This window comes from Rosa rugosa, chromosome 4 (assembly GCF_958449725.1).
Source record: "Rosa rugosa chromosome 4, drRosRugo1.1, whole genome shotgun sequence".
Classification (NCBI taxonomy): domain Eukaryota; kingdom Viridiplantae; phylum Streptophyta; class Magnoliopsida; order Rosales; family Rosaceae; genus Rosa; species Rosa rugosa.
The window spans coordinates 37,363,541-37,390,463 of record NC_084823.1 but is presented as its reverse complement, the minus strand read 5'-3'; the positions used below and the strand labels follow the sequence as shown (position 1 = coordinate 37,390,463).

Here is a 26,923-nt window from a genome sequence, read left to right as displayed (position 1 = left end):
GCTGTGCATTTTGAGTTCAGACATTTGTGTCTAAACTCTCTCTTATTTATATTTATTAGGCATTGTAGCTTTTGCTTATACCTTTCAGAAATTTTTACATCCTTGACGTAAACGTTTACATCATTTGAGTTAAACTATATATTATATATACACAAATAAAAGAGCTTCTTTTTTTTTTTGGCATTATACAAATAAAAGAGTTTGGATAAGCTGTCGCATACAGGTCCATACTGACAGTTTGTGGTTCATTGGTGCTTTGGTAGGCGTTGAGATATGCATATTTTGAATTTATGTAACATGCATGGACATTATGTTACGATAACCCCCCGTAAGCCAAGAAATCTGGCTGGTTATTTCGTCTGTGACGGTTTGATTCCTCATTTTTAAGTCTCCCCCCTTTCTCATCACTCCCTCTCTCATTGTTGGCCTGCAGAGCCGGCTTAGAGGCTGTGCAAAGTGTGCGATGGAACAGGGCCCCTAAATTTTGGGGTCCTATATATACTTCTTTGTACATCTATATTATTTATGAAAGGGCCCTTACTACTTGGAAGTTTTGTAGTTCAGTTGGCAATTAGCTCTCTTTCCAACTTAGTAGACAAGTTCGATTCTCATTGCAGCTGATTTGCTTTTTATTTCTTTTTTGGGCCCCTTTTCCTACCCCCATTTTCTTGTTCTTTTGGGCCATTTTTCCTCATTGCAGGTGATTTGCTTTTTATTTCTTCTTTTTTTTGGCTCCTTTTTCTGCCTCCATTTTCTTGTTCTGGTAGATATTACATTTAGGTTTCATTTATTTCTGTCTTTTTTGGGCCTCTTTTCCTACCCCCATTTTCTTGTTCTTTTGGGCCCTTTTTCCTCATTGCAGGTGATTTGCTTTTTATTTTTTCTTTTTTTGGGCCTCTTTTTTTGCCTCCATTTTCATTGCAGCTGATTTGCTTTTTATTTCTTTTTTGGACCCTTTTTCCTCATTGCATGTGATTTGCTTTTTATTTCTTCTTTTTTTGGGCCCCTTTTTCTGCCTCCATTTTCTTGTTCTCGTAGATATTACATTTAGGTTTCATTTATTTCTGTCTTTTTTGGGCCCCTTTTCCTACCCCCTTTTTCTTGTTCTTTTGGGCCATTTTTCCTCATTGCAGGTGATTTGCTTTTTATTTCTTCTTTTTTTGGGCCTCTTTTTCTGCCTCATTTTCTTGTTCTGGTAGATATTACATTTATCTTTGATCATTGTTTCATTTATTTCTGTCTTTTGGATAGTATTGTATTTATCTTCGTTAATAATTCATAATTCAATTGTAATTTTGTCTGTAAATGGTTTTTTGTTAGCAAGCTTTAGTCCTCTTTCTCTCTAAATTTTTTTGTTTTTAAAGAAGTGGAATAATAATCTAAGATAAGAGGGCCAAAACAAAAACAAAAAAACTAAAGTAATTAATTATGTATTTATATTTGTTTGTATATAACAAAAATTTTCAATGATATATTCATGTATAATCGCGTAAAGAGGGACTATATTTTCTATCTCGCACAGGGCCTCCAAAACTTTTGAGACGGCTCTGTTGGCCTATTGCCCTATCTCCCCACCAAAGAGCTTTCATATATATCCTCATCTTGATCCTCACACTGGCTCATTTTTATTCGTTTGATCACACCCAAGAAGGCTCAAATCTGCACTTTGCAATTTCCGAGTGCTTGTATTTTCCTCATTATACATACTCGAACAATATTTTTCTGGTACTTGGATTTGTACTGAAGTGCTGGAGAAGAGGATACATGTCCGGATTGAAAGTAAGTGACTCAATTTATATTCTTTTGACAGCTCTGCTCCTCACAAATCTTTTGTTATTTCAAAATCCCAATGTCCCTGATGAAATATCAGGGCAAGAACCAAAGAATGCTTCAGCAATAGTACATAGTTTAGTACTTTAGTGTTACTTAGAAGGAAAGTGCTTTGAAGTCCTTGGACCATAAAATCAGGAAAAGAAACATGAAAAGAGAAGCTTGCGATTTCGTAATAGTATCTCTTAGGAACAGTGATTTAGTCTTATAATACAGCCAAAAAAGAAAGATTAGCAATTGCTTAAAATACTACTTAGTAATAAGCTCCTAAGATTATTCTGTCAAAATGAGACCTCATGATATAATGCCGGTTACTTTTGGTTCTTATATTTGTTTGGAAGCATAAATAACCAGCCAAGCATCTTTGGTTCCTGTTTCATGAAATAAACAAGGCAATACATTGCAGGCCACATGCAGACAAGCTTTCCCCAATTAATTAAGAAGATCCGGTTCCTGCCGGCCGAAATGGTTCATATCTATAAACCATCACACTACATGGGTAGTAATCATTCCAAATTTGTAGAAGGCAATACCAAAAATAATTTCAGCTCATAGTGCAGAGAATGGAGACTGAGCTACTCATTAGAAAAGACCTGGGTGGTTCTCTCCCAGTTGAGAATGTTCAAGCCCTGGCTTCAAACAACTTGAAGGACATCCCGTGTCGATATCTCAGGCCTGAAGCTGAGATTGAACAAATTTCCATTGAGGACTCGCTTCAAATTCCAGTGGTTGATATGGACAAGCTAATAGGGAATCCATTGTTCCATGATGATGAATTGGCAAAACTTCATTTGGCTTGTAAGGAATGGGGCTTCTTTCAGGTACCCAGTAAATATCTAAGTACACCCAGCAAATTTTTTACACCCTTACACCCATCAAGTTTTCCTATAATACCCTTTTCTTTAATTAAACCCAGCAAAATTCATACACTCTGAAGAAGAATACCAAACACCAAGCAAACTCCCTCTTTCTCTAAGATAATCTGAAGTTTATAGCAACTTTAAGCATGTTTTTGCCTTTATCAATTATCACAACATTCATTTGCAACATTAATTAGGAAATAATAAACCGTGATGACAAAAATAATTAGTTGCATTCTGCTCTCAAACCACCACCAATGAATTACGTTGAATAACACACATATAATACAATCACTGAATTAGAACTCAACAACACAAATGAAAGTCTACCATGCACTGCTGACTGCTCACTGATGTTATATTCGGGAGCCTTTACTCTGTTAGTTCAGGTAAAGAAGAAGAAAAAAAAAACACAAGACAAAAAAAAAAAAAAAAAACTAATTTAAGGAAAAGGTCGTGTACTTGATCAGTCGATCTAAAGCATCTCTGTCATTTGTGTTAAGAGAGAGTTGGGCAGGGAACTGTGAAGATCTAAGAGACTTGCAGCTATTTAAGTGTCCCTTTCTCCAATCCAGTAATTGACTTATTGACAGCGTCAGGGAATCTATCGGGTGTTTGGTATTCTTCATCAAGGTGTATGGGTTTTGCTGGGTGTATGAGTTTTGCTGGGTTTAGAAAAGGTTATTTTAGGAAAACTTGTTGGGTATAGTTAGAGATTCTATAAATTTGATGGGTGTAAAAAATTTACTGGGTGTATTTAGATATTTGCTGGGTACATTTAGAAAGACCTCAAAGTTTTCCTTTAACCTGAAAATAAACATAGTTGTAGATTAGAAAGATTTATGACTTTCAGTGTACTAGACATGTATTGCATGCATAATTCAAACTATACAAGTATATATTAATAGTGATGTTGATGCAGCTGATCAATCATAGGGTATCAGAAGAAGTGATTGAGAAAATGAAGAATGACAAACAGGAGTTCTTCGGGCTGCCATTAGAAGTAAAGAAGGCCTATGCAACACAGCCGAATCACATCGAAGGCTATGGCCAAGCCTTTGTTGTTTCGGAAGAGCAAAAACTTGACTGGGGAGACATGCTCTTCCTTCTCTCTCAACCAGTCCGCCAAAGGACTCTCACATTCTGGCCTACCCTTCCCACTTCTTTCAGGTAAATTATACACTCCATGACCAATATTCTAAACCAAATAAAGCATCTGAATAGGAACAAGCATCTGTGTGTTACTCTAAGATCCCAGCAAGTTTCAAACACCTGATATGAGCATCAAACTCTTTATCTTTTGTTTTGGCAGGGAGACATTGGACAAGTATTCACAGGAGCTGCAACGAGTAACAATCTACCTATTGAAGTCCATATCTAGTAACCTAGGAGTCAATTTAGAGAAAATGGAAAGCATGTTTGATGATGGAGTACAAGGAGTAAGAATGAACTACTACCCACCCTGTCCACAGGCAAACAAAGTTATCGGTCTCACTCCACACTCTGATGCTGTGGGTTTGACTCTACTACTGCAAGTTAATGAAGTTCAAGGATTACAAATCAGGAAAAATGGAAAATGGGTACCTGTGGAACCTGTAGTTGGTGCATTCATCGTCAACGTAGGGGACGTCATCGAGGTACTACAATGAATACTGAATAGTATAAGATAGCAAGAAACTAACTCTATACACAATATATCTATATATTGATATATGCAATACAAGCCTTCTAATGACTGTTATCACAGATAATGAGTAATGGAATATATAAGAGCATAGAGCACAGAGCAGTGGTGAACCCAGAGAAGGAACGCCTTTCAATTGCGGCATTCCACAGCCCAAATATTGGGACCATGATTGGTCCTTTACCGGATCTGATCAAGGAGAATGCAGCAAACTACAAGACTATGAGCAATGAGGAGTATATTAAGCTTATAGTGACCAGTAAACTTGATGGTAAAACTCTGCTGGACCAAATGAGATTGAACCAACAACTTCATTGAATTCTTTTCATTACAGATATACCAGAACCTTTCTGTATATTTTCTTCACTTGCCCAAGTATTTAGTCCAACACAAATGTGAATGCCAAGTATTTGTTGGTGCTTGAAATGTTACCTTTATAATTTCAAGTGAATCAAAGTGGCTGGCATCTCCACTCCATCAATTACATCCTGTTGCATGAAGTCAATCGCGTAACGATTTAGCAATAGGCTCCCCCTATAGTGAAGTAGCTCAGAGATGGAGCAATAGTAGTAAGCTTTTAAGCTACTTCCTTATCCTCACACATGCTTATTTGTTAACGTCCTATTACCCAAATAAGAACAATAGGAAGAGCAAGAATTGCATCATCAAGTGGCCTAATTATCACTGGTTCTGTTCTGAATATCAGTTTGAATGTATAGCAAGCTGTCATACCAGTTTGCTCATGGCAGTGTCATCTTTCTGCAACAAACTTCTCGTTAGATAGAATGAAATGTTCCTCTTCATTTCCTCACAGTACCAGCATATGATTTTTCCACTCAAATTCATGTTTAAGCATATTATGTTAAGGTCCTGGGTGCAAGAATGGCAACACTCCACACACCTCTACAATGCACTCGATCTCAACATCTCAATCCCAACGATGTTAAATTCTTGGGGGCAAGAATGGCAACACTCCACACACCTCTACAAGGCAATCTCAGCATCTTAATCCCAACACAATTCGCTCACCATTGTTGAACCATCAATCAATTAAACTAAACAGTAGTCACTGCTAACTGCTAGAAATTTTCAACTTTTAAATTCAATTGTTTCGCAATTCTGTTCTCATGACACAAGCTTCATTATATTGTGATGCCCAATATGACTCGGAAGATAATTTAACAAGGAGGTTATCTGCATAATATACACCATTGGATAAAGTTGAGAATCTCAAATTGACATATATATGACATACAGTTTTAACAGAAGCTTATAATGCTAACTTGAAGAGATTGCATTGCCGCACAATTCCTATAAGGAGCCATTAATTCTTGACCTCTACTTTAATCAATTGACGGAGTTCTCCCTCTCCAAGTTGGCAAGCTCTCCAACTCAAAACTCATTCATGCGTACATAGCTAACAAGGAACTTCAGTGATTAAGACTTGAATCAGAATAGCTTGATCTAGCTGCCAAGCATTTGAGTCAAAATTGATAACCTGATCTTTCTTAAAGATGTAATGCAAGTCCTATTGGGTCATGGACTTGCTGATGATGGTCGGGGAACAAGAAAATGAAGTGGACAAGCCAATGGTAACAAGAGTTAACCATATTGTCCGGTTGGAATGTAAAGATGTCAAAATCCCAATATTCAAATATTGCAAGGAAAAGCATCGATATATGTACCAGCACACAATTCACATAGTCAACTATATGACTTTTCACATTCGGTGTAACAAGGTAAAAATGAGGGGTGTAAGTCACCTTAGGGGAAACAATCCTTTTAACAGAAACATTTGATAAACATCTACCGACAAAAGATTGCTAACAAATAAAAGTACTACTTTTAATGGAGTTGGCCAAGTCATGATGAATGATACAGACTAATAAAAAAGCAATATTTTCCATTCGAGTTTCACCAAGAACCTTCAAACATTTGCTCATATACTAACTGATAGCCAACAATATAATTATATAAAGATTTCAAGCTCCTTCTGTGCAAAGTTGTGGGGCATAATAGTATCAGCAACTTCAAGTTGTACAGAATTCAAGCTGTGGCAGGATGGCGGAATTTGATAAATGGTATCCCAATGTGTCAACAAGCTTGGATAAAACAGAAAAGTAATATTCCAAACATTGGGATAGCATCTGTCAAACTTAGCTATTCTGCTAATTCAATGACAATTCCATTGGCATTTATCAACAATACTCACTAAGCTCCTTCTCCATGCCAAAAGAACCACTCACATACAGAACTCTCAAATCAGCAGATGTTAACATGAACATTCAACTGGAGTGATCTTAGGTAAAACATGCACAAAAACTGGAGGATGGAAATGGACAGAAAGCGATCAGAACCTGTCGGGATTCACAGTAACATCACAAAGTCAGTGAGTTGAAAAACATGAATTTCTATCGTCACCTCGCTTTCTTTCGCCAATCCACCATTTGCAAAATTTTAGAGGATAACTAGAAATGCTCTTAACAAAGACAATACTCACAGTGCAATAATGCCTTGCTAAGAGAAAATCCAGCAATCTCCTTAAATACTAGCAGACATTTGAAAATTGGGCATTGTTGTGAAACTCAAAGTAGTCAACATACAATTTTTCTTACTATTCTTCTAAAAAAATTAAAATTCATCAAGAAAACAGGTCACTACAACAAAGATAATCCCACAAAATTGAGCCAAAAATAACTTGGAAACCAAAAAAAAAAAAAAAAAAAACTTTAAGGGCATCAGTTCTCCAAGGTGAAAGTAAAACATCAATGAATATTCAGACGCAAATTACCCATAATACCATAAGACTCATCACCTGCCCAGATTCACAGGAAAAAGAAAAAGATTGAAACTTGACATGTTCAGATCCATGTGGGTGTGTGTGAGATTGAAAGATGAGAAAGAAAGCGATCAGAACCACAGCCAATTCAGAGTAACATCACACAGTAAGTCAGTGAATTGAAGATATGAATTTGTATCGTCACTTCACTTTCTTTCATCGATCCACAAATTCCTCAAAACCAATTCAACTACAACCAAATACAGAAACATCAAAGTGGGGGAAATTGGAAGTGGAAAAACGGATTGAAAGCGATCGGAACCTGTCGGGATTCACAGTAACATCACACGATTAAGTCAGTGAGTTAAAAAAAACATGAATTTCTATCGTCACCTCGCTTTCTTCCAATAACCCATCCACCTTTCACCAACAAACATTTGAAATCAAATAATATTAGCAAAAGAAAACCCAAAAAGAAGTGCTGTGTGTTTAGAAGTGAAAGCTCAAAACTTGGATGCAGAGAGAGGGAGAGAGTTGAGTAGTAGTGGAGGCAATTTATAGACCGTGCGGTTCTAGATAGAAACCCTAGCAATGCGCGAAATTACAAATTCACCCCAATAGAAACCCTTTTTTTTTTTTTTTTAGAAAAACCCCAATAAAAAGTTTAAAACTTAATATTAGCTCGGCTAGATAAACCGAGAGAAACCGAACCAGCCAGTTCGGTGCAGTCTTTCATGATTGGTGGTTTGGTTCTCGATTCAATGCAAACGATGTTGGTTTTATTGCAAATTCTATCCCGAACCCAGTCCAACATGTCGGTTGCCAAGACATGTAATGGTGCAATGACACAAGTGTTAGTGAAAAAATATTAGACTAATAACCGGATGGTGTCACACTCAAAAGAACAAACCCACATCCTCGAGAATTAAACCTTGATATCCAAGACCATAACCACATAGATAAACCTTGATCGAAATGTGGATTTAAACCTCAATGTAAGGATTAAGGCCGATACCTCATTTGTGGTCACCATTGACGATGAAAGTTATGGTTTAGGGTTTAGGGCACAGGTATCGACGAGACACTCTTAGGTCTTGTTTGGTTCACGGAAGGGAAATCAATTCCCTTGTCTTTCTCATAGGGAAGGGAAATTAAAATTCCTGTCAGGTTTCTTTTCCTCTATTTGGTAAAGCAGGGAAAATATTCAGGAAAAACCATTTGATTTCCCTTCCGTGTTTGGTTGGTGCAGGAAAGGAAAGTAAAAATGTACCAATGTTTCAATAATACTCTTGTATTTTAAAATAAAAACAACATCATAAAAATTCAAAAATACACCAATTTTGTATGCAAGAGATGATATTGTTGTCCAAAACTTTTGTAACGAGGCATTAGTTGGCATAAATGTGAGGCTAGAGGGAGGTGGTGTAGCCACTCATTTGATGTCAAATCATTCAGATGAGGGAGATCTGATAAGATGATTCCTGAGTCAAACAGGTTTCATTACTCTTCAAAAATCCTGATTAACAGCTCCCTAGTTCCTACTCTTCTAAAATATTTCATGTCAAGTCCTACAAATTAAGGTTCATGACTTCATGTCCACCAATTTTCAAACAAATTCAGACATTTTAATATTAATTTCTTTTACAAAAGGACGGTTATGTAACAGGACCATTAAACATATTTCTTGGGAAGAAATTATCATTCTCCACATCTGTTTTAAAGAAGCATCTCAACAATTATGAATAAATCAAATTAGTCCATCTTAGATGATATACGGAATTGGTATGCCGGGATTAAGGTACAAACAAATTTGGTCCATCCTGGCAGGAATCTTCAATTTTCGAGGAATTGGTAAGCACAAGATGGGGTGCAGCCTAAAATACACATTGTTTTGTTCATTCATCCAACGGAGTTAAGCCTAGACTACACAAATTGTTCATTGACTACTTCAATTCTGTAGATTTCTTTCAGTTTGAAGTTCCGACAAACAGGCATTTTAACAATGGTTCGACATTGCTTGAGAAATTACACCCAAGATTACGTTTTGTTTTGCTTTTAAAACAAACAAACAGAAAGGGAGTGAGGGAATGATGTGATCAGAAGTAGCTGGTTGTGATATCATATATATGCTATCATTGGGAATCCGAATGATTCTTTTCATCATACAACATCAAACCCCCTCAATCCAAAACCATTGATTAAAAGAAAAACCTCTGAGAAAGAAGAGAATAAAAATCAGGTAAAAAATCTTTAAGGGCATCAGTTCTCCAAGGTGAAAGTAAAACATCAATGAGAATTCAGACGCAAATTACCCATAATACCATGAGACTCATCAGCTGCCCAGATTCGAAAAACAAAAACCATTTTCAACAAAAAAAAAAACAAAAATTCAGAACTGAACCCAGTTCAGTTCAGATCCATGTGCTTAGTGTGCAGTTGAGATTTGGGAAATGAGAAAGAAAAGCGATCAGAACCACAGCCAATTCAGGTTAACATCAAGCAGTAAGTCAGGGGATTGACAGACATGAATTTCTATCGTCACTTCGCTTTCTTTCCAAATCAAATTCCAACCCTACAAGAAACAATCAGGAAATATATAAGGAGAAAAAACAGACAAAAAAGCTCAGAACTTCTTAGAGGGTTGTGTAGCCGTCACAGACAGAGCCCTATTGAAGCACCCGCCTCTGGCACAAAAGTGTTCATCACGGCTATCAATCAGTTACTGTAATCGAAATCGAGTCGGAAAAAAAAAACTGAAAAAAAAAAAAGAAGAAGCATGCGGTGAGAGAAGAGGAGGGAAGAGGCTTGCAGGGGTTAGTGAGGATGGAGAGGCAATTTATAGAGACACTTATATGAGAAACCCTAGTGTTTTTTTTTTTTTTAATATGGGCTGGAGCGTTGGGCTGTGCTTTGTGAATGGGCTTGCTCCTTCCCATACACTTGTTATTGTTAAACATAGATTGATCATTGTTATTGTTAACCATGCCCTGGCCCCCTAACTAAGGGAAACTGCAGTAATGATTCTTATTAACAGCAACTTGGCCAAAACTGCAGTTCCTTGGCGGATTAAAGTCGTAGTTAATGAAATCAAACTTCTATCCCATCAATTTGATTACATTTCATCATTTTAGACATGTGTTTCTTAAAGATAATTTTGTAGCTGATAAGTTAGCGAGTTTGGATCACAAGAACATAAGGGCCCGTTCGGTATCATTTTGCGATACTGTTTTTTATTTTACGAATTCAAAAACTTATGTAATTTGCGTTCGGTGCATTAAATTTGAAAAACAGGGAAAACAAATTTTAGGAAACAATTCAAGAACTATGAATAAATATAGGAAATGACTTTTTGACGTTTTCCTTGTTTTCTGAAAACCCGCCTTGCAATTAGAGAAAGTGATTTTTTTTTTTTTTTTATTTCTTTTAAGCACATAGATCCACAAACTCTTCTCCTCTGTTTCTCTATTTCTCTCCCACAATTTCCATTGAGACTTATCCTCTCTTCTCATAATCTCATCTACTTTATCAGCTGTTTTAACTTTCTTCTTCCCAGCAGTCTTTTTCAATCAATTGAAACTTGCAGAATCATACAGTGGAGAAGAATGAAGGATTTAGAAAATCCCTCTTTCATGTGTCAGATCTAATTTATATGGATGATTTAGGGTAAAGCTTCGACATTTTATGCTTCAATATAATTGGATTATCTCATGGGCTAGAGGAATTAACAGCTAAGTTTGAGACATTTGATTGAATTATCTTTTTGAACTAAAGATTCAGGAGCTTGCAATTTCATATGATATATTTTATAAACAAAATTGAGGGATTTGGTTCTTCTTGTTTAATCTCCTTCACAATACTCTGTTTCTTTTTTCATAACAACCAATAAAGGATTCATGATCAATACAAACAAAATAGTCAATCTTTCATGATTACTGAGGAAAAACTAAAAATGATTTTTTCTCTTCGAAGAAAAAAAATAGAGTTTCAGATTGTATAAACTGAGTGCTACAGTTTTTTTTTTTTTTTAAATGATAGATATGTTTTTAATATTTCAAATTTTGAAATACTTGTGCCGAACATGTATTTAGTATTTACATCTTAAAAACTTGTAGTTTAATTCTCTGTTTTCATTCTACAATCCAGTATTACAAAAATAGTTTCATAAAACGTTACAGGACACACCCTTTCTATGCTCTCAATGTTCCAATTGAATCAGGTAGGAAAAAGTTGCTATCATGTTTTGTTTTGTAATTTGCTTTTCAGTCAAAATAATATAAAAATGAATAAAAATAAAAAAACTGGTACTTTGGTGTCAATGTCATTTGTTCTGGTTATTTGAATTGGGAGCTCTGTAGCATTTCATTTGTGAAGTCCTTAGAACATATAGCAGCAAAAATAAATATGTTACCGGCAATACTCATATCTGTGCAATGCACATGTTATACTAATGATGAAAGTTGAAATTTCCTTCTCACCACTTCTTTAATTTTTTTCATTTTTATTTTTACGTGTTCTTTTTAATTTTACTATAATAATCATTTTATTAATTTTATTATGAGTTTTTACTTCTTTTTTTTGAAATAGTGTTTTACTTTTTAAGTTAAAAGGTATTATGAGCACTTCAAAACTTGGTAAAACCCATTGATACTAAAAGAGCGTCTCAATTTATAGTAGTAGAGATATGACGATCAAGTTTGTTAAACAATTGGATTATTTTGTTGTGTATATGTTAAAGAACACACATATATATTTTGTCATAAAAATTAGTCGAGAAACATGAAAGAGTAAGAAGGAAAAGAGTTAACAACCAACCTTATTGTTCAATTTATGATATGTTCCGTTATATTTTTTTCTTTCGTATCAAGAAAAGTCATTGGAGAAATCAAATTCAAAGTGGGTGTAGAGACAAATGCTTATTGTGTGTCCCATGTAATTGGCCAATGAAAGCAAGAGATATGATGCCCCAATTAAGTGAAGTCATTGTCCTCCTTCTTCAAGGGAGACACTACTTTCCTCTCTTGAAATCCAGTTTCACAAGTATGATCAGGTGCATTCAAGGCAGCACTAAGAGTATTAAGAGTCGACTCATAATTCTTGGCCTTGAAGGAATTTGTAGCTTCCTGCATGCTACCAGTGGCATCTGAGTATACTTCTTCGTAGTCTTGTAATGCAGGTTGGTCAATTTTTGGATCCTTCTTTAGCTCTTGAATGTGTGAATTGATGCTGGTCACCTTGGCTCCGGCTAGGTCAAGTACGATCGCTGTAAGTGTTGCAAGGTCTGCACTATGGCTTTTAGGGTTGGCCTCAATGGTTGAGACACAAAAGTCGTAGTTCAAAGATGGTTCGTGATCTGCGGCTTTCTTGCAATATTGTTGGATCAAATCATCACTGATTGTGCTGTGAAAGAGCATGAGAAAAATGACAAGGAAGGAACACCTCATTTTGAGAAGCATATAGTGGAGCGGCTCTGTTAGGATTGGGGGGGGTTCGCTGCTATAGGGTATGGAATTCTGGCAAATACCTTCCTCCTCGAATGGAATCTTTTCCGACGTCGTCACTGGGGTCGTTTGCATTGAAGAATTTGGGTTAGCTGGAGGTGTTGTCGGGTTGTGGCAACGCTGATGGTGGTGAATTAGAGCTGAGCTTTGTTGCCAGATCAAGGTTCAATAGCGGTGTTATTGGAGCTGGGTTGAGTCAGGCTGGTTCCGGCACCATGGTGGTGCATGAGCTTCAGGTCAAAGCAACATGGGGGATTGGCAAGAGGATCTGATGCGGCGGGGTTATAAGGGAGGTTGCTTTCTATTAACGTTTGTGACCGAGGGGTCTAATTAACGTTTAGAGAGAGAGAGTAAGAGAGAGAACGACACAAGAGAAGTATAGTGGTTCGTCTCCCGCCTTAGCGGGAGACTACGTCCACTTGAATGTTTAACTATGTGTGTTTGGGCCTTGCGGCCCAAGGGGATTACAAAGTGTGTAATGGAGTGTCTTGAGTTGTGGGAGAAGGCATTCCTTTTATAGGTGAAGGAATCCATTTCCTTTACATGGTTTTCGATGTGGGACAAGCAACAACTATTTCTAGTCTAGAAAGCCTATTTGTGAGGGCATGTTGGCAAGGCTGGGAAGGTGGCTTCCCGGTAACGTATTTGCCTCTTCCGGATACCGTGGCGTAGCTTGAACATAGGGCTACAAGATGCATGTTTCGGTTGGGCCTCACCATGGCTTGTGGGTGTCCCAAAGAGAGTGTTACTTATGCTTGGTGATGTAGCAAATCCTCCATATTGTTGGAGGTATGTACAAGTCCCTGAAGTCCCCAAGTAAGAGGAGCTTCTTAGTTGGGGAGTTATAATCATGAAGTCATCAAGCATAAGTAACCGGGCGGCACGAAGCCCCTACAAGTCCCTGAACTCCGTAAGCAAGAAGGGACTCGTTAACCTGCACAACAAGAACATGCATATGTGGAATGCTTGTTGCATTGGGCAACAAATGTGAGTTGCATTGATATGCGTTGGCATATACGGATGTATGAGGTGCGTGATACATGTGAATGGCGTCGAGTACGATCGGTTATGACGTAAAAACTCGAGAACACATATGGTTGTGTGAGCAAACGGATTGCATATGATAAATGCGTGATGCGCGCAAGAAAACGAACGAGGTCGAGTTTTACGAGGTTACCCTTGGTCTAAGTTGCAGGAGTGCCATGAAGGCAAGCTTTTGTAATTCGTGAATGATGAATACGCGAACGCTTGTGTTTGTTTGGTTGCCGCTCGTATTAATGGAACACGAAAAGAATTCGATTTGTCGTAATCGGTAAACGACAAATGGTAGAAAAATTAAATGTTCCATTAACGTGTAGTGTGTCGAGGAGACATGAGTGTAAAGTTTGGGAATGCCGGGAGGCAAGAGTATGGAAGTCGTTGGTGCCGGGAAGGCGTGAGCGGGAAGCTCGAGGGTGCCGGGAAGGCGTGAGCGGGAAGCTCGAGGGTGGCGGGAAGGCGTGAGCGGAAAGCTCGGGGTTGCAGCGAAGGCGTGAGCGGAAGCTCGTGAGCAGGACGCTCGGGGGTGCCGCGAAGGCGTGAGCGGAAGCTCGTGAGTTGCCGCGAAGGCGTGAGTGGAAGCTCGTGAGGTGCCGCGAAGGCATTAGCGGAAGCTCAAGGGTTGTCGGGAAGGCATGAGAGGAAGCTCAAGGGTTGCCGGGAAGGCATAAAATGAAGCTCAAGGGATGCCGGGAATGCATGAGCGGAAGCTCAAGGGTTTCCGGGAAGGCATGAGCGGAAACTCGTGAGCGAGAAGCTCGGGGGTGCCGCGAAGGCATGAGCGGAAGCTTGTGGTTGCCGCGAAGGCGTGAGCGGTAAGCTGGTGAGCGGGAAGCTCGGGGGTGCCGCGAAGGCATGTGCGGAAGCTCGTGAGCAGTAAGCTCAATGGTGCTGGGAAGGCTTGAGCGGAAGCTCGGGGGTGCCGCGAAGGCATGAGCGGAAGCTCGTGAGCAGTAAGCTCAATGGTGCTGGGAAGGCTTGAGCGGAAGCTCGGGGGTGCCGCAAAGGCGTGAGAGGTAAGCTCGTGGTTGCCGCGAAGGCGTGAGCGGTAAGCTTGTGAGCGGAAGCTCGAGGGTGCCGGGAAGGCGTGAGCGGAAGCTCGGGGTGCCGGGAAGGCATGAGCGGGAAGCTCGTGGTTGCCGCGAAGGCGTGAGCGGTACGCTAGTGAGCGGAAGCTCGAGGGTGCAGCAAAGGCGTGAGCGGAAGCTCGGGGTGCCGGGAAGGCATGAGCGGTAAGCTCGTGGTTGCCGCAAAGGCGTGAGCGGTAAGCTCGTGGTTGCCGCGAAGGCGTGAGCGGAAGCTCGAGGGTGCCGCAAAGGCGTGAGCGGAAGCTCGGGGTGCCGAGAAGGCGTGAACGGAAGCTCGGGGTGCCGAGAAGGCGTGAGCGGAAGCTCGGGGGTACCGCGAAGGCATGAGCGGAAGCTCGTGAGCGGTAAACTCAATGGTGTCGGGAAGGCGTGAGCGGTAAGCTCGTGAGCGGAAGCTCGGGGGTGCCGCAAAGGCTTGAGTGGTAAGCTCGTGGTTTCCGCGAAGGCGTGAGTGGTAAGCTAGTGAGCGGAAGCTCGAGGGTGCCGCAAAGGCATGAGCGAAGCTCGGGGTGCCGGGAAGGCGTGAGTGGGAAGATCAGGGGTGCCGCCAAGGCATGAGCGGAAGCTCGTGGTTGCCGCGAAGGCGTGAGCGGTAAGCTCGTGGTTGCCGCGAAGGCGTGAGCGGTAATCTCGTGGTTGCCGCGAAGGCGTGAGCGGTAAGCTCTTGAGCGGAAGCTCGGGGGTGCCGCAAAGGCGTGAGCGGAAGCTCGTCGGTGCCGCTGAGGCGAGAGCGTGAGAGCTCGTGGATGCCGCTGAGGCATGAGCGCGGAGCTCGGTGTTTCCATGAGGCATTAACTGGTAGCTCGAATGTGATGCCCTGAGGCATGAGCGTGACCATTGCTAATTATACTGGGCTGTATGTACAAGTCCCCGAAGTCCTTAGTGAAGGAGGGCATTCTTGCGGGGTTGATACCAAAGCGTAGCTTTGTGCCGTATGACGAGCATAATTAGTGCAAGTGCGTCGTCCATCTAAAATTTTGCCGGAGCGAACGCTTATGCCCTTTCGTGTGGGCCCCCTGCTAGGCCCTCCGAGGAGTCCCAGACTCCTGGATATAGACCTCCGTATGGTCGGAGAATTGTTTGATGAGGGGAGCTGCGTATGAGCAGTGGGTGTTAGGGAGCGAACCTGATCTTTGATACCCGAGCGTCGGGGGTTAACCGCCGGATCAATGGCTGCCATGGGCTACGTTAACCGATCCTTGTACTCTTTCCCGGAGGAGAAAAGCTTGACTGTGATGCCGCGTAGCGGTCATTGTCATTATAAGGCGTTGCCTTACCGCTTGGCGGTTGGTCGTGGACCATAGACTCGTGGAGCCTTTAGACCCATTTAAGTCTCCTTCCCGTGGGGAGGGATTGACAAAATATGGTGGCCAAGAGGCTAGACAAAATATTTTACATATAATGTACATGTAAATCTTGCTAATTGTATGAACAACAAATAAGCATAGCATAGTTTGTCTAAGCGTCACATGTTTATTTAATTGAGTTGCAATTAAATAGGAGCATGGCATAGTTTGTTTAGCATGTACTTGTAGTAAAGTTGCTAATAATGTTTTTGCATTATTGTAAACATGCTTAGAGATCATGAAGACATGTAAATGCATGGCATATCTAGCATGGCGGATGTACTAGTAACATAGATACATGGTGTACGCATGCTTAAAGTTATAGAAGCATGTAAATGCATATCAAGTGAGATATATTGTAGGCATGCTTAGAAGTAGTAACAGCATGGCATTGACATGGCACTAGCTCATATTGAAAGAGCGTAAAGGAACATATAGTTACTTATCTTATGCCGATTTGGAGCGAGTTGGAGTTGAAATTGATGTAAGTACCCAAATCATGTTGGAGTTGTCCAAGCATGATGCTCCATTGCTTTGGTTGGCCAGCGGAGGATGTCCAGCGGAGGATGGCCAGTGAAGGGTGGCCAGCGGTGGGTGGCCAGCGATGGATGACCAGCGGAGGATGGCCAGCAGAGGATGGCCAGCAGAGGATGGCCTGCGGAGGATGGCCAGCGGAGGTTGTCTGGCCATGGATGTCCAGCTGTGGATGGCTAGCAGAGGATGTCCAGCGGAGGATGTCTAGAGGAGGATGGCCAGCGGAGAATGGCCAGCGGAGGATGTCCAGCGGAGGGTGTCCGGCCGTGGATGTCCAGCTGTGGATGGCTAGCGGAGGATATCCAGCGGAGGATGGCCAGCGGAGAATGGCCAGCGGAGGATGTCCAGCGGAGGGTGGCTAGCGAAGGTCGTCCGGCCGTGGATGTCTAGCGGAGGATGTCCGGCGGAGGACATTGTCCAGCGGTGGATGTCTAGTGGAGGATGGCCAGCGGAGAATGGCCAGCGGAGGATGTCCAGCAGAGGACGTTGTCTAGCAGTGGATGTCCAGTGGAGGATGGCCAGTGGAGAATGGCCAGCGGAGGATGTCCAGCGGAGAATGGCTAGCGGAGAATGGCCAGCGGAGGATGTCCAACGGAGGATGTCCGGCCGTGGATGTCCAGTGAAGGGTGGCTAGCGGAGAATGGCCAGCGGAGGATGTCCAGCAGAGGATGGCCAGCGGATGATGTCCAGCGGAAGCGAAGAATGGCCAGCGGAGGACGTCCGGCCGTGGATGTCCAACGGAGGGTGGCTAGCGGAGAATGGCCAGCGGAGGATGTCCAGCAGAGAATGGCCAGCGGAGGATGGCCAGCAGATGATGTCCAGCACGGAGGACGTTTTCCAGCAGATGATGGCCCGCAGAGGATGTCCAGCGGAGGACGTCCAGCGGAGGGTGACCAGCGGAGAATGGCCAGCGGTGTAGCGTTGACCAACTTTGAGTTGGCGTTGACCAGCTTTGATCAGAGTTGGTCGGCGTTGACCAGCCCCAATGGGCGTTGACCAAGCCCTAATTTGATGTTTACCGAAGTTCATGGTACGTGACGAAGCCTTTGTGTTGGCTTCCCACAGACGGCACCAATGTTAACGTTTGTGACCGAGAGGTCTAATTAACGTTTAGATAGAGAGAGAGTAAGAGAGAGAACGACACAAGAGAAGTATAGTGGTTCGTCTCCCGCCTTAGCGGGAGACTACGTCCACTTGAATGTTTAACTATGTGTGTTTGGGCCTTGCGGCCCAAGGGGATTACAAAGTGTGTAATGGAGTGTCTTGAGTTGTGGGAGGAGGCATTCCTTTTATAGGTGAAGGAAGCCATTTCCTTTATATGGTTTTCGATGTGGGACAAGCAACAACTATTTCTAGTCTAGAAAGCCTATTTGTGAGGGCATGTTGGCAAGGCCGGGAAGCGGGAAGACGTATTTGCCTCTTCCGGATACCGTGGCGTAGCTTGAACATAGGGCTACAAGATGCATGTCTCGGTTGGGCCTCACCATGGCTTGTGGGTGTCCCAAAGAGGGTGTTACTTATGCTTGGTGATGTAGCAAATCCTCCATATTGTTGGAGGTATGTACACTTTCAGGTCAATCGTCAACGTAGGTTGTGAACTCTATGATGGCGGAGACGCTTTGTGAGGCGATTCTAAAGATGGTGACGACAGAATCGACGTGGGTGACTGTAGTGTGGTTGCTGGTGTATTTGGCTGCTGCTTGCGAATTTGTGGTTAGCGGCGACGGCTCTGTGGTTGGGATGTCTAGAATTTTGGAGGTCCATAGTAGTTGGTTCTGGGCTAATAGTTAGCCCTGGTTTGCAGGCTTTGTTAGGTTTTGGGAATTTGGCTCGGGTGTAGGATTTTGTACCTGGACTTGGGTTGTGGGATTTACTTTTATCTTTTATTTTGTCATGATGGATGGGGCATTTGCAGCCTCTCTGCTTGCTTAGAAGAGATGTTGTGCTCTAGCCCCCATCTTTAATTGCTCATGGGTTTTGTAAGGGCTTTTCTGGCTAGGCTTAACAACTTGAAAAGATGGGTTTACTTAGGTAGTGGTTCTTCTGTCAACACTGGGATGGATCGTTATGTGTAACCTCGTTGAATTATAAAAGACCTGACATTTGCTTAAAAAAAAAAAAAAACATATCGACTGATGTTTAGAGTCTTTTAATTTCTAAACATTGTACAAAGAAAAATAAACAAAAGTTTAGTTTGAATATTTCCTTCATAAACAGGGGAAACCCTATTAATTGCCATTAAACCCTACGTTCCAAACCTCTACAACCTCCAAAACCCTAGGTATTCCAAAACTTCGTGTTTGCTTTCTGATGACTTCTGTGGATGAGATGGCAGTGAGACTGGCTTCATCTCTTGCTCTAGCTGAAGGCAAGGGACCAATGGATCTATGACCATCTAAGGGTTCGAGGCTTCGACGCTCTCAAGCTTTGTTGGTTGGTAAGTTGTTGACTGCTCAAGATTATTCTCCGGGTTTTTTCAAGGGCATGTTCCGGCAAGTGTGGAGATTCAACGGAAGTTATCAAATTCAAGAACATGGTGAGAGATATCAGTTTTCCTTCACTGAACCCTCTAATCATACTAGGGGTTTGAAAGAGGGGTCTTGGAGCTTTGATCGTGCTCTGGTGGTCTTGGCGACCTTTGATGGTGTGATGCCAGTGGAGATGGTGCCCTTGAATTCATTAGGCTTCTGGATATGAGTGCTTGGAATCATACCGGCAATTTATTAGGCTTCTGGATATGAGTGCTTGGAATCATACCGGCAATTTAAACTAAGAGGCTTATCAGATTGGTAGGCAGTTCTCTGAGCAGGTTGTGGAGAATGATGAAGTTAAATATGATGTAGGTTGAGTACGGATCTGTGTTGACACTAGTCTTCGCATCTTCCAGTGCAGTTTCACTGTCGATGATGGTATTGTTTTGGATTTGGAGTTCTTTTTCGAGAATCTGGCTGGACAATGCACGACATGCGGACTCCTCATTCATGTCGATCTTCTATACTTCGGCCCAGCGTTGCCTGAGGAGTTGCAGAGACGTCTGATTCAAACAAGGACTGTGTTGCCTCGGGCTTTTGGTCGAGTTCTTGGCGCTAGCAATGTTGTTGGTGGTGCCGCGCCGGGAGGGAACGCGGTGATTACACGGTAGTCTGGGATTGGAGCTGGACTGAGTCGGTGACCGGAGCAAGACCAGAGTTTTAGGGTTGAGATGGCAAGAGCTGATGGGGATAGGGCTAATGTGACGAGAGATGACGTGGCTAGTGACTTGGAGCCTACTGGGCTAATTGTAGCTCCTAGGCCGGTGTAAGCTTCTAAGTCTGAGTTGATTTTCAAGGCCCATATGTTTCAAATTTTCTTTCCAGAGGTCTTTCCTTACCAAAGAATTGAAAAAAAAGTGATTATACGAGAGCTTGAAGAGACTATAGCTTCTCCACCAAAAGTGAGTGGGAGGCGGAGACAAAGAGAGATGTTATGTAGTCATCTCCAAAGAGACAACACCTGAGCCTAGCTGTTAGCAAATCAAACATTGATGCGGCTAGTATAGGTCCGGAAATGGTGACTATTCCCTAAGAGGTCCTAAAGAAAAGGGGCTGACCTAGAGATAGCAAAAACAAAGTGAAAGTTACTAAGACAAGCCCTATGAAAGTCAAGGGCTCGCCCAACAAGAAGAAAAAGGATGCAGGACAGCGAAAGAAGAAGGTAAGGGAGCTAACCTTTAGCCTCCCTACTGACTTTGAGAACTCCAACCCTAAGGGGAAGGAGCTCAGTTAAAATCGACATGTCTAGTCTTTCCTAGCTGAAGGCCTTCTATGAGTCTTCTTAGAAGTTGTTTATTTTTCGTACCACAATTGCGTGCTCGATACAAGAGGTAAATAGTAGCCTATATGTTTCTTTGAATGCGAAGGTTCTTTTGTTAGTTTGAACTTTGTACTTTATTGATTCATGAAATAGTATGTGTGCCAATTTAAGTTTATGCCTATATCTTTTTTGGGTGGTACTTTTTCAACCATTGTGTTTCATTAATAAGAATGATCAATTCTCCTTCTTTTTTTTTATTAAAAAAAAAATATCATCCACAACCACCTACTCATTCATGGTTTAACATCATCAATGACTACAAATGAGTTTTCCCTTGTAGAGGACTAGTGTAGGAGATTATGGGCAACAACTTTGAAAATGTGAGCATGTTTTTGAAATGAACCTGAGGGATTATGTGAAACCGTTATAAATCACTCAGGACTCGGGATACGCCTTCGTATTTAATTTGGGTGTTACAAATCTCGATTTTTTGGAGGATCTGTTCCTGAAAAGATAGTTCAAGGACTGCTATTTATTTTGGGGGAAAAAAATACAAACAGTACCCAATCTAAGGCCCACTCCGAATTTCTATACCCAAGGTTTCGAAACTATCACTTTGGTACCCCAAATACCTTGCCCGACCCAACTTTAGTACCTAAAACACTGTTGGCAGTTATAGCGTTAGTCAACTGTCAAACTTTGAGGGGTATTCTCGTCCTTTCACTAGATTTCTTCTTCTTCCTCAAGCTCTCTTCGTTTTCTTCTTCCTCCCAACTCTCCCATCATCTTCTCCAGACCATTGCCAAAAGAATGAAACCCAAAATTGGGGCAAATTAATTTCACTTCTTGGATGCGGCCTTGTTGCATCACCCATGTACGTGATCGAGGGTGGGCGAGTGTGGGCAGGTTGCAGGCTTGCTGCGCTGGGTGGGCTTCGCAGGCTAGGGACGCGGGGCAACAGCGCGGAGGGCGATGTGCGCGCAGAGGGGGGGGGGGGGGCTAGGCGATGCGCTGGGCGAGGCTGGGCAGCGACCAGGCAAGGCAGGCGACTGGGCGTGGCTGGGCAGCGCTCGGCCTGGTGTGCTGGTCTGGCCGGCTGTGGGGCTTCAAGGCAGGGGCTGCTGCAAGGCGGGTGGGGCTGAAGAGGAGGAGGCGCGGGGCAGAAGCGCCGACAAGAGGAATGACGGTTCTAATGGTGGTGGTGGTTGGTCGTTGATAATGGTTAAGGGAAGAGAGAGAGAGAGAGAGAGCAGAGGTAAATATATATATATATATATATATAATGCCAGGTACTAAAGTTGGGTCAGGCAATGTATTTGGGGTACCAAAGTGATAGTTTCGAAACCTTGGGTATAGAAATTCGGAGTGGGCCTTAGGTTGGGTACTGTTTGTATTTTTTTCCCTTTATTTTGGCAATCTTTACTACTGTGCACACGATTTATATGCAATTGCTGCAACATATAGCAATGCCGAGGAAAATGCCAAGCTGCAAAATTTTTCAAATAAGCTGATTCCAACTTGCATTTGGCTGGTTACAGGAATACACTGTCAAATGATGCTGTTTCTGCTGATGATGATTCTCAAGTGATATAGTCAGTTTGTTACAAAGGAGGGGAATTTGTCTTACGTCCTGGGAGAAATGATCCTTCAGTACACTGATTTGTTACCTTCAACCCATCCTATATATTGCAAATGCAACAAGACACATTCTCACTTTGAAACTGGTTGAAGTATCATAAATTTCAAGTATTACATTAATCCTGACATACAGAACTTCCATAAGCTAGCTGTGTGCTTATTAAGCTCATTGAACAAGCTCAACTTCTCTTAAAGATAGCAATGTTCACTTGCGAGCCTGAACCCACCACCTAAATGACTATAGAGTACACTGAGATTCTACTACTATTATTACCACCCCAAAAGACTTGGCGAGACTTGGTGAACTAATGAAAATAGAGGAGGAACCAATGTGTAAATATGATATACTAGGACCATGATAGATTAGATGGAGCCACTGGCATTGTCTCCTATTCTGATTTCACTGAAATATGCTACTCACAGAAGAATCATCGTGAACACGCCAAATGGTCTCACCCAACAGGTTAGCTACTGAAAGTATAGTCAACTGAGGGAAGTAATTCTTCTCTGCAACAGGGATTGTGTTTGTTACAATCACCTCTTGAAACAGGCCACTCGATAACCTTTCAATTGCAGGAGGGCTGTGAACAAAAAAGCAACAAGAAAATTATCAAATGACTGAGATGGTTGGTATACCACATTGCATTTCATAACAAATAGAAAACAACTTGCAAATAATGAACCAAGTTGTTGGTTCATATTGATTTCCCCTTTTCCGAAAAATTAACAGACAAATAAACAGAATAAATGATCTGTTCTTATTTATTCAAGATATTTTAAGTTCAGCATTGGAGCACTAACACATAGCAGACTTACAAGCACCTTGGTTGACTTCAAGAGAAATAATAAATAAAAAAATTTCAAGGTTTAGTAGGCAAACAAGAAAATTAAGATTATAACTGGAAAGAAGTAATAACAACAATAGAAAGCCAGGCATCAACTGAACCAAATGAAAAAGATCAAATGCTACAAGGGAAATAACAGAAAGCCATACCCTATAAAGCATATTGATACACCTAAAGACAACATGGGCATAACAGAAAGCCATACCATGCATCACGTGAAACAGATGAACTAGAACCGATGCTACGAAGTAAGTTCATACCTAAACACAGCATGGGTACAGCATGCATAGACTTCCCTTGCCCCCTCTTCATGTAACAGGGCTGCGCCTTTTGAGATTGTCCCTACAATGTAGAAGTGTACAGCTCATTAAAAACAAAATGAAAACTGCCTCTAGTTTTGAATTACATATATTATCATCTCATAGGACACAGTTATCGTGTATGAGCTGCAACATTCAACTTTAAACTGAAGAGATGGGTGAGCAAAGAGCTTTTAATAGACAAAGAGAATCATGTCATAGGCAAAAGTTACCATATACTATTGAGAATCATTTCATAGACAACAGTTATTATGTATGCTTCCAACATTCAATTTGACTTTAGTTTCTACTAAGAGGTTAAAACAATTAGATTTTCCTTTACCTTTTCGGTTATTTATACATTTCTTTCTCTTTACTGTTATCTTTCAGCTGTAACTGTTTGACCTCATGAGTAGGGACAAATATATAACATGAAAACTCATATATTGTCACTCGACTCACCAGCAGTGTCAATCATATCATCCACCATCACTGCAACTTTTCCTTTTACATCGCCAATCAAGTTCATCACCTGGGAAGGTAAATATTAGATGTGCAACAGGTCTTTGCTTACCATTTTTCTAAACTAGTACTCATACAAAAAAGGATATTCAAGATTTCTATCAGCTAGTAACATTACTGTGACCATAATATTGAGACCCATGTTGATATGCAGCTGCCAACAGTTGTAACATGATATAATCCCAAGGAAACTAATATGTTGTACAAATTGGAAGAGTAATGAAAGGCAGTAACACTGCCGAAACTATTTCTAAGAGGACGGATTAAAATTTGAGAAAAGACATGGCATTAACAAAAACGTGAATATTGGTTTGACATTGAAACATCTTTAAGTTAGTTGATGATGATAAAGATTTCAGCCAGAATAACCACAAACTGCATTGTACAACTTGACCTAATGATGAACATGTGAAGCATCCTATGTCTTACAAAATATAAGTAGGGGTTTGACACAGAAATTACCTCAGCAATATTGTGTCCATGACGCCTTTTGTCTATGATGGCTAAAGGTGCATCAGATAGTTTCTTTGCAAAAGCACGTGCTCTTGCAACTCCCCCAACATCAGGGGATACCACCACCAAATCATCAGAACAAATTGCCTTGCTGGCTAGGTAATCAAGGATAACATGCTACATTGCGCAGAATAAACAACATAAATTATGGCAAAGAGGCCATGATAAGTCAAGAATGACAACTGTGAGCAGATTACCTCACAATATACATGATCCACTGGTATATCAAAGTAACCTATTGACTGCCCGGAATGAATGTCACAAGCAAGAACACGGTCTGCACCTGCCATAGTGACGAGGTTTGCAACCAGTTTGGCTGCTATGGATTCACGCCCTTGAGTCTGTAGTGGAAACAAGAGAGAATGGCCATTAAGAAAAAATAACTTCTATCACTCAATGTAAGCATAATTCAGTTCAAATGCCACAAATGTAGGACTTTAATTACAAAGAGATATACTGCACTATAGATATGAAACTTTAAAACTGGTCACAAACTTAATCACTTTTCCTGTTATGGACAAAGTGTGGGTGAAACTACTTGGACTGCCATATTTCCTTTCAATTGTTTGTGCTCTTCGATCGGAAGTATTTTCTACTGGTGGATATCCTAGGCAACTTCATTTAAAGCAAAAATAGAGTCTTGCCTTTCTATCAGCTCTGGCATATCCAAAATATGGAATAACTGCAGTAATATTTCTGGCCGATGCCCTCCGACATGCATCAATTACAATTTGTAGCTCCATGAGGTTCTCATTGACAGGAGGGCAGGTTGGCTGCAATAAGAATACATCACATCCTCTAACACTCTCTCCCAACTGAACATATACTTCACCATCAGCAAACCTCTTTATGTTGATCTTTCCAAGCTCCAAACCCATGTACCAAGCAATTTCCTATGCATGAATTACAGACAGACAGTTAGAAATCACATGCACAAGACTCAAAGTATTATAAGAGGGTTTAATGTGTGGGTGTTGAGATTTGAGAAGTTTTGCAAGTACTATAGAGTTAGCCACCACCTCTATGTATATAACTAACTAAAAGCACCCAGCATAGTCCACATGCACAATTTCAGTAAATGTCACAGTAAAAATCCACTGAAAGTTGGAAGTGCAAATCAAAAACCAATTATGATTACCTGTGAAAGAGCAGGATTTGCTGTGCCAGAAAACAATTTGAGCCTGGAACTACTTCTGTTAACCGATTTCGCCAACCGTGCCGATTCCAAGAACTTGGGCAGTGTCCGCTCGTTCACAACAGGAATAATCGGCTTCCCATTTCCGTTTATTGGTTCAGCCATTTCACATTTCTGCCAAAATCATGAAAACCACACAAATCAACCGCCTAAGAACCACAAACCAATGATCAAAAACAAAAATTACTTTTTGAACTAAACCCAGACACCCAGAATAGACGCATTTCACCCCTAACATGTCAAAACTCTCAAATCACACAATAATTTTGATCGAAATTTTTCAAAAGACAACCCCTTTCTTTTATCTTTTCAGAATCAAACTGTAAAAATTGATTCTTATCTGAAAGCCGGAACAAATTAATAAATTAAAAACATAATTACGAGTGGTGTAGGTATTCTTACAACACAGTTAGGAGCGTAGATTCGGGAGCCATATTCACTCCCGCCGAGCAAATTTCTATGGCCGCGAGCGAACAGAGACGAAGCCATCGCCGCCGTGGACGACGACGAAGCAGGCGACGGCATGACGAGCGAGGCAGCCATGTCCGCAATGCAGAATTAGGGTTAGGGTTTTGGGGGAGATAGAGAGAGAAAGTGGGCGTTGCCTTTTTCGGAGCTCTGCGGCTCTTTATCTATGGCGGGGGGGTCTCTCTGGCTTTCCACGGCAATTGGATTTTATTCTTCACTTTTTTTTTTTTAAAGCGGTGGTGGCGGAAGTGGGAAGTGGGAAGTGGAAGGGACAGAACGACGCCGTTTTGGCCGTGGGGTCGGTGTGTCAGAATCTAAGTAAAGTGGGGCCAGTCAAATCCAGGTGCATTTGGAAGCCGGGAATCTTGAATATTAATGGGAAAATGGGGCAACTTGATGTGGAAAAGTCCGGATTCTTTTCCTTTTAGTTTCGCTTTCCCCACATGGCCAAGCCGCGAGAACCTTTTTGTTTCTTTCTTTGTTGAGTATGAAGTCGGTTCTTCCCTTGGGTTAGGTTCATTTTCTTTTTGTCCACTAATCATGGAATCTTGGATTACCTTATTTTTTTTATTATGATTCTGGTTCAAAATCTTGAAAAGAAGAAGAATAAGAGCCCCTCAAAAGAATGATTACTCGCCGCCCAAGTCGAGGGGCGAATTAGGTTCCAACAAAGTTAGGTTAGAGAACTATCGCATAACAGAAGTATTGATTGATTCGAAAAAATAAAAAAATTCTCATATGTCAAATATTATTTACAGTCGATAAGAAACGAGCAATTTCAGTTGTTGGAAAATACGTTTGAACTACACCTCAAGTGTATTGTGTTCAATAGAATAAATTTTGGATGAACATACAGCACCAAATAAGAAATCCCTTGCTGTATTTTTATGATAGGAATACATGAATGATATATTTTGTGGTCAACTTATGATTAAGAAATTTGTAGTCAGTCATGATTTGATATAAATCAGTACTTTTTTTTTGAAATAAGACG

The 26,923-nt window shown here is 41.3% G+C and overlaps 3 protein-coding genes and 8 non-coding genes across 11 annotated transcripts; 1 reads left to right on the top strand and 10 right to left on the bottom strand.

The window, feature by feature from the left end:
• Window positions 1-1,633: 1,633 nt before the first annotated feature.
• Window positions 1,634-4,858, top strand: LOC133745491 (S-norcoclaurine synthase 1-like). The gene is made up of 5 exons (XM_062173573.1): window positions 1,634-1,779; window positions 2,237-2,651; window positions 3,613-3,860; window positions 4,003-4,327; window positions 4,438-4,858. Exons 2-5 carry the CDS (start codon window positions 2,394-2,396, stop codon window positions 4,690-4,692), a joined length of 1,086 nt encoding a protein of 361 aa, XP_062029557.1. The 5' UTR covers window positions 1,634-1,779; window positions 2,237-2,393; the 3' UTR covers window positions 4,693-4,858.
• A 1,862-nt stretch (window positions 4,859-6,720) lies between these two features.
• Window positions 6,721-6,800, bottom strand: LOC133707581 (small nucleolar RNA snoR14). Its single transcript, XR_009845196.1, has one exon. It is a non-coding gene; the product is annotated as a small nucleolar RNA snoR14 (small nucleolar RNA).
• A 304-nt stretch (window positions 6,801-7,104) lies between these two features.
• On the bottom strand, window positions 7,105-7,198 carry LOC133707572 (small nucleolar RNA Z101). The gene has a single exon (XR_009845187.1). It is a non-coding gene; the product is annotated as a small nucleolar RNA Z101 (small nucleolar RNA).
• Window positions 7,199-7,280: 82 nt separating this feature from the next.
• LOC133707584 (small nucleolar RNA snoR14) lies at window positions 7,281-7,363 on the bottom strand. Its single transcript, XR_009845199.1, has one exon. It is a non-coding gene; the product is annotated as a small nucleolar RNA snoR14 (small nucleolar RNA).
• A 101-nt stretch (window positions 7,364-7,464) lies between these two features.
• LOC133707582 (small nucleolar RNA snoR14) lies at window positions 7,465-7,551 on the bottom strand. Its single transcript, XR_009845197.1, has one exon. It is a non-coding gene; the product is annotated as a small nucleolar RNA snoR14 (small nucleolar RNA).
• Window positions 7,552-9,244: 1,693 nt separating this feature from the next.
• On the bottom strand, window positions 9,245-9,323 carry LOC133707566 (small nucleolar RNA R12). Its single transcript, XR_009845182.1, has one exon. It is a non-coding gene; the product is annotated as a small nucleolar RNA R12 (small nucleolar RNA).
• An 81-nt stretch (window positions 9,324-9,404) lies between these two features.
• On the bottom strand, window positions 9,405-9,498 carry LOC133707573 (small nucleolar RNA Z101). Its single transcript, XR_009845188.1, has one exon. It is a non-coding gene; the product is annotated as a small nucleolar RNA Z101 (small nucleolar RNA).
• Window positions 9,499-9,616: 118 nt separating this feature from the next.
• Window positions 9,617-9,700, bottom strand: LOC133707583 (small nucleolar RNA snoR14). The gene has a single exon (XR_009845198.1). It is a non-coding gene; the product is annotated as a small nucleolar RNA snoR14 (small nucleolar RNA).
• Window positions 9,701-9,772: 72 nt separating this feature from the next.
• Window positions 9,773-9,864, bottom strand: LOC133707578 (small nucleolar RNA U61). Its single transcript, XR_009845193.1, has one exon. It is a non-coding gene; the product is annotated as a small nucleolar RNA U61 (small nucleolar RNA).
• A 2,256-nt stretch (window positions 9,865-12,120) lies between these two features.
• On the bottom strand, window positions 12,121-12,594 carry LOC133744755 (putative invertase inhibitor). The gene has a single exon (XM_062172807.1). The coding sequence runs from the start codon at window positions 12,592-12,594 to the stop codon at window positions 12,121-12,123; it is 474 nt and encodes a 157-aa protein (XP_062028791.1).
• A 9,548-nt stretch (window positions 12,595-22,142) lies between these two features.
• LOC133706945 (ribose-phosphate pyrophosphokinase 1) lies at window positions 22,143-26,144 on the bottom strand. The gene is made up of 8 exons (XM_062132495.1): window positions 25,864-26,144; window positions 25,405-25,575; window positions 24,911-25,159; window positions 24,464-24,607; window positions 24,216-24,383; window positions 23,694-23,763; window positions 23,193-23,274; window positions 22,143-22,668 (listed from the first exon to the last, which is right to left on the bottom strand). The coding sequence occupies exons 1-8, from the start codon at window positions 26,002-26,004 to the stop codon at window positions 22,488-22,490; spliced, it is 1,206 nt and encodes a 401-aa protein (XP_061988479.1). The 5' UTR covers window positions 26,005-26,144; the 3' UTR covers window positions 22,143-22,487.
• Window positions 26,145-26,923: the final 779 nt, after the last annotated feature.

What these genes read in the sequence shown, in the direction of transcription:
- LOC133745491 (XM_062173573.1), top strand. Translation starts at nt 2,394, where the DNA reads ATGGAGACTGAGCTACTCATTAGAAAAGACCTGGGTGGTTCTCTCCCA. An exon ending in ACCCTTCCCACTTCTTTCAG is followed by an intron (nt 3,861 to 4,002) that starts GTAAATTATACA and finishes TTGTTTTGGCAG; the next exon opens with GGAGACATTGGACAAGTATT. An exon ending in ACGTAGGGGACGTCATCGAG is followed by an intron (nt 4,328 to 4,437) that starts GTACTACAATGA and finishes CTGTTATCACAG; the next exon opens with ATAATGAGTAATGGAATATA.
- LOC133744755 (XM_062172807.1), bottom strand. Translation starts at nt 12,594, where the DNA reads ATGAGGTGTTCCTTCCTTGTCATTTTTCTCATGCTCTTTCACAGCACA.
- LOC133706945 (XM_062132495.1), bottom strand. Translation starts at nt 26,004, where the DNA reads ATGGCTGCCTCGCTCGTCATGCCGTCGCCTGCTTCGTCGTCGTCCACG. An exon ending in ATGCCAGAGCTGATAGAAAG is followed by an intron (nt 24,608 to 24,910) that starts GCAAGACTCTAT and finishes TTTCCACTACAG; the next exon opens with ACTCAAGGGCGTGAATCCAT. An exon ending in ATGGACACAATATTGCTGAG is followed by an intron (nt 23,764 to 24,215) that starts GTAATTTCTGTG and finishes TTACCTTCCCAG; the next exon opens with GTGATGAACTTGATTGGCGA.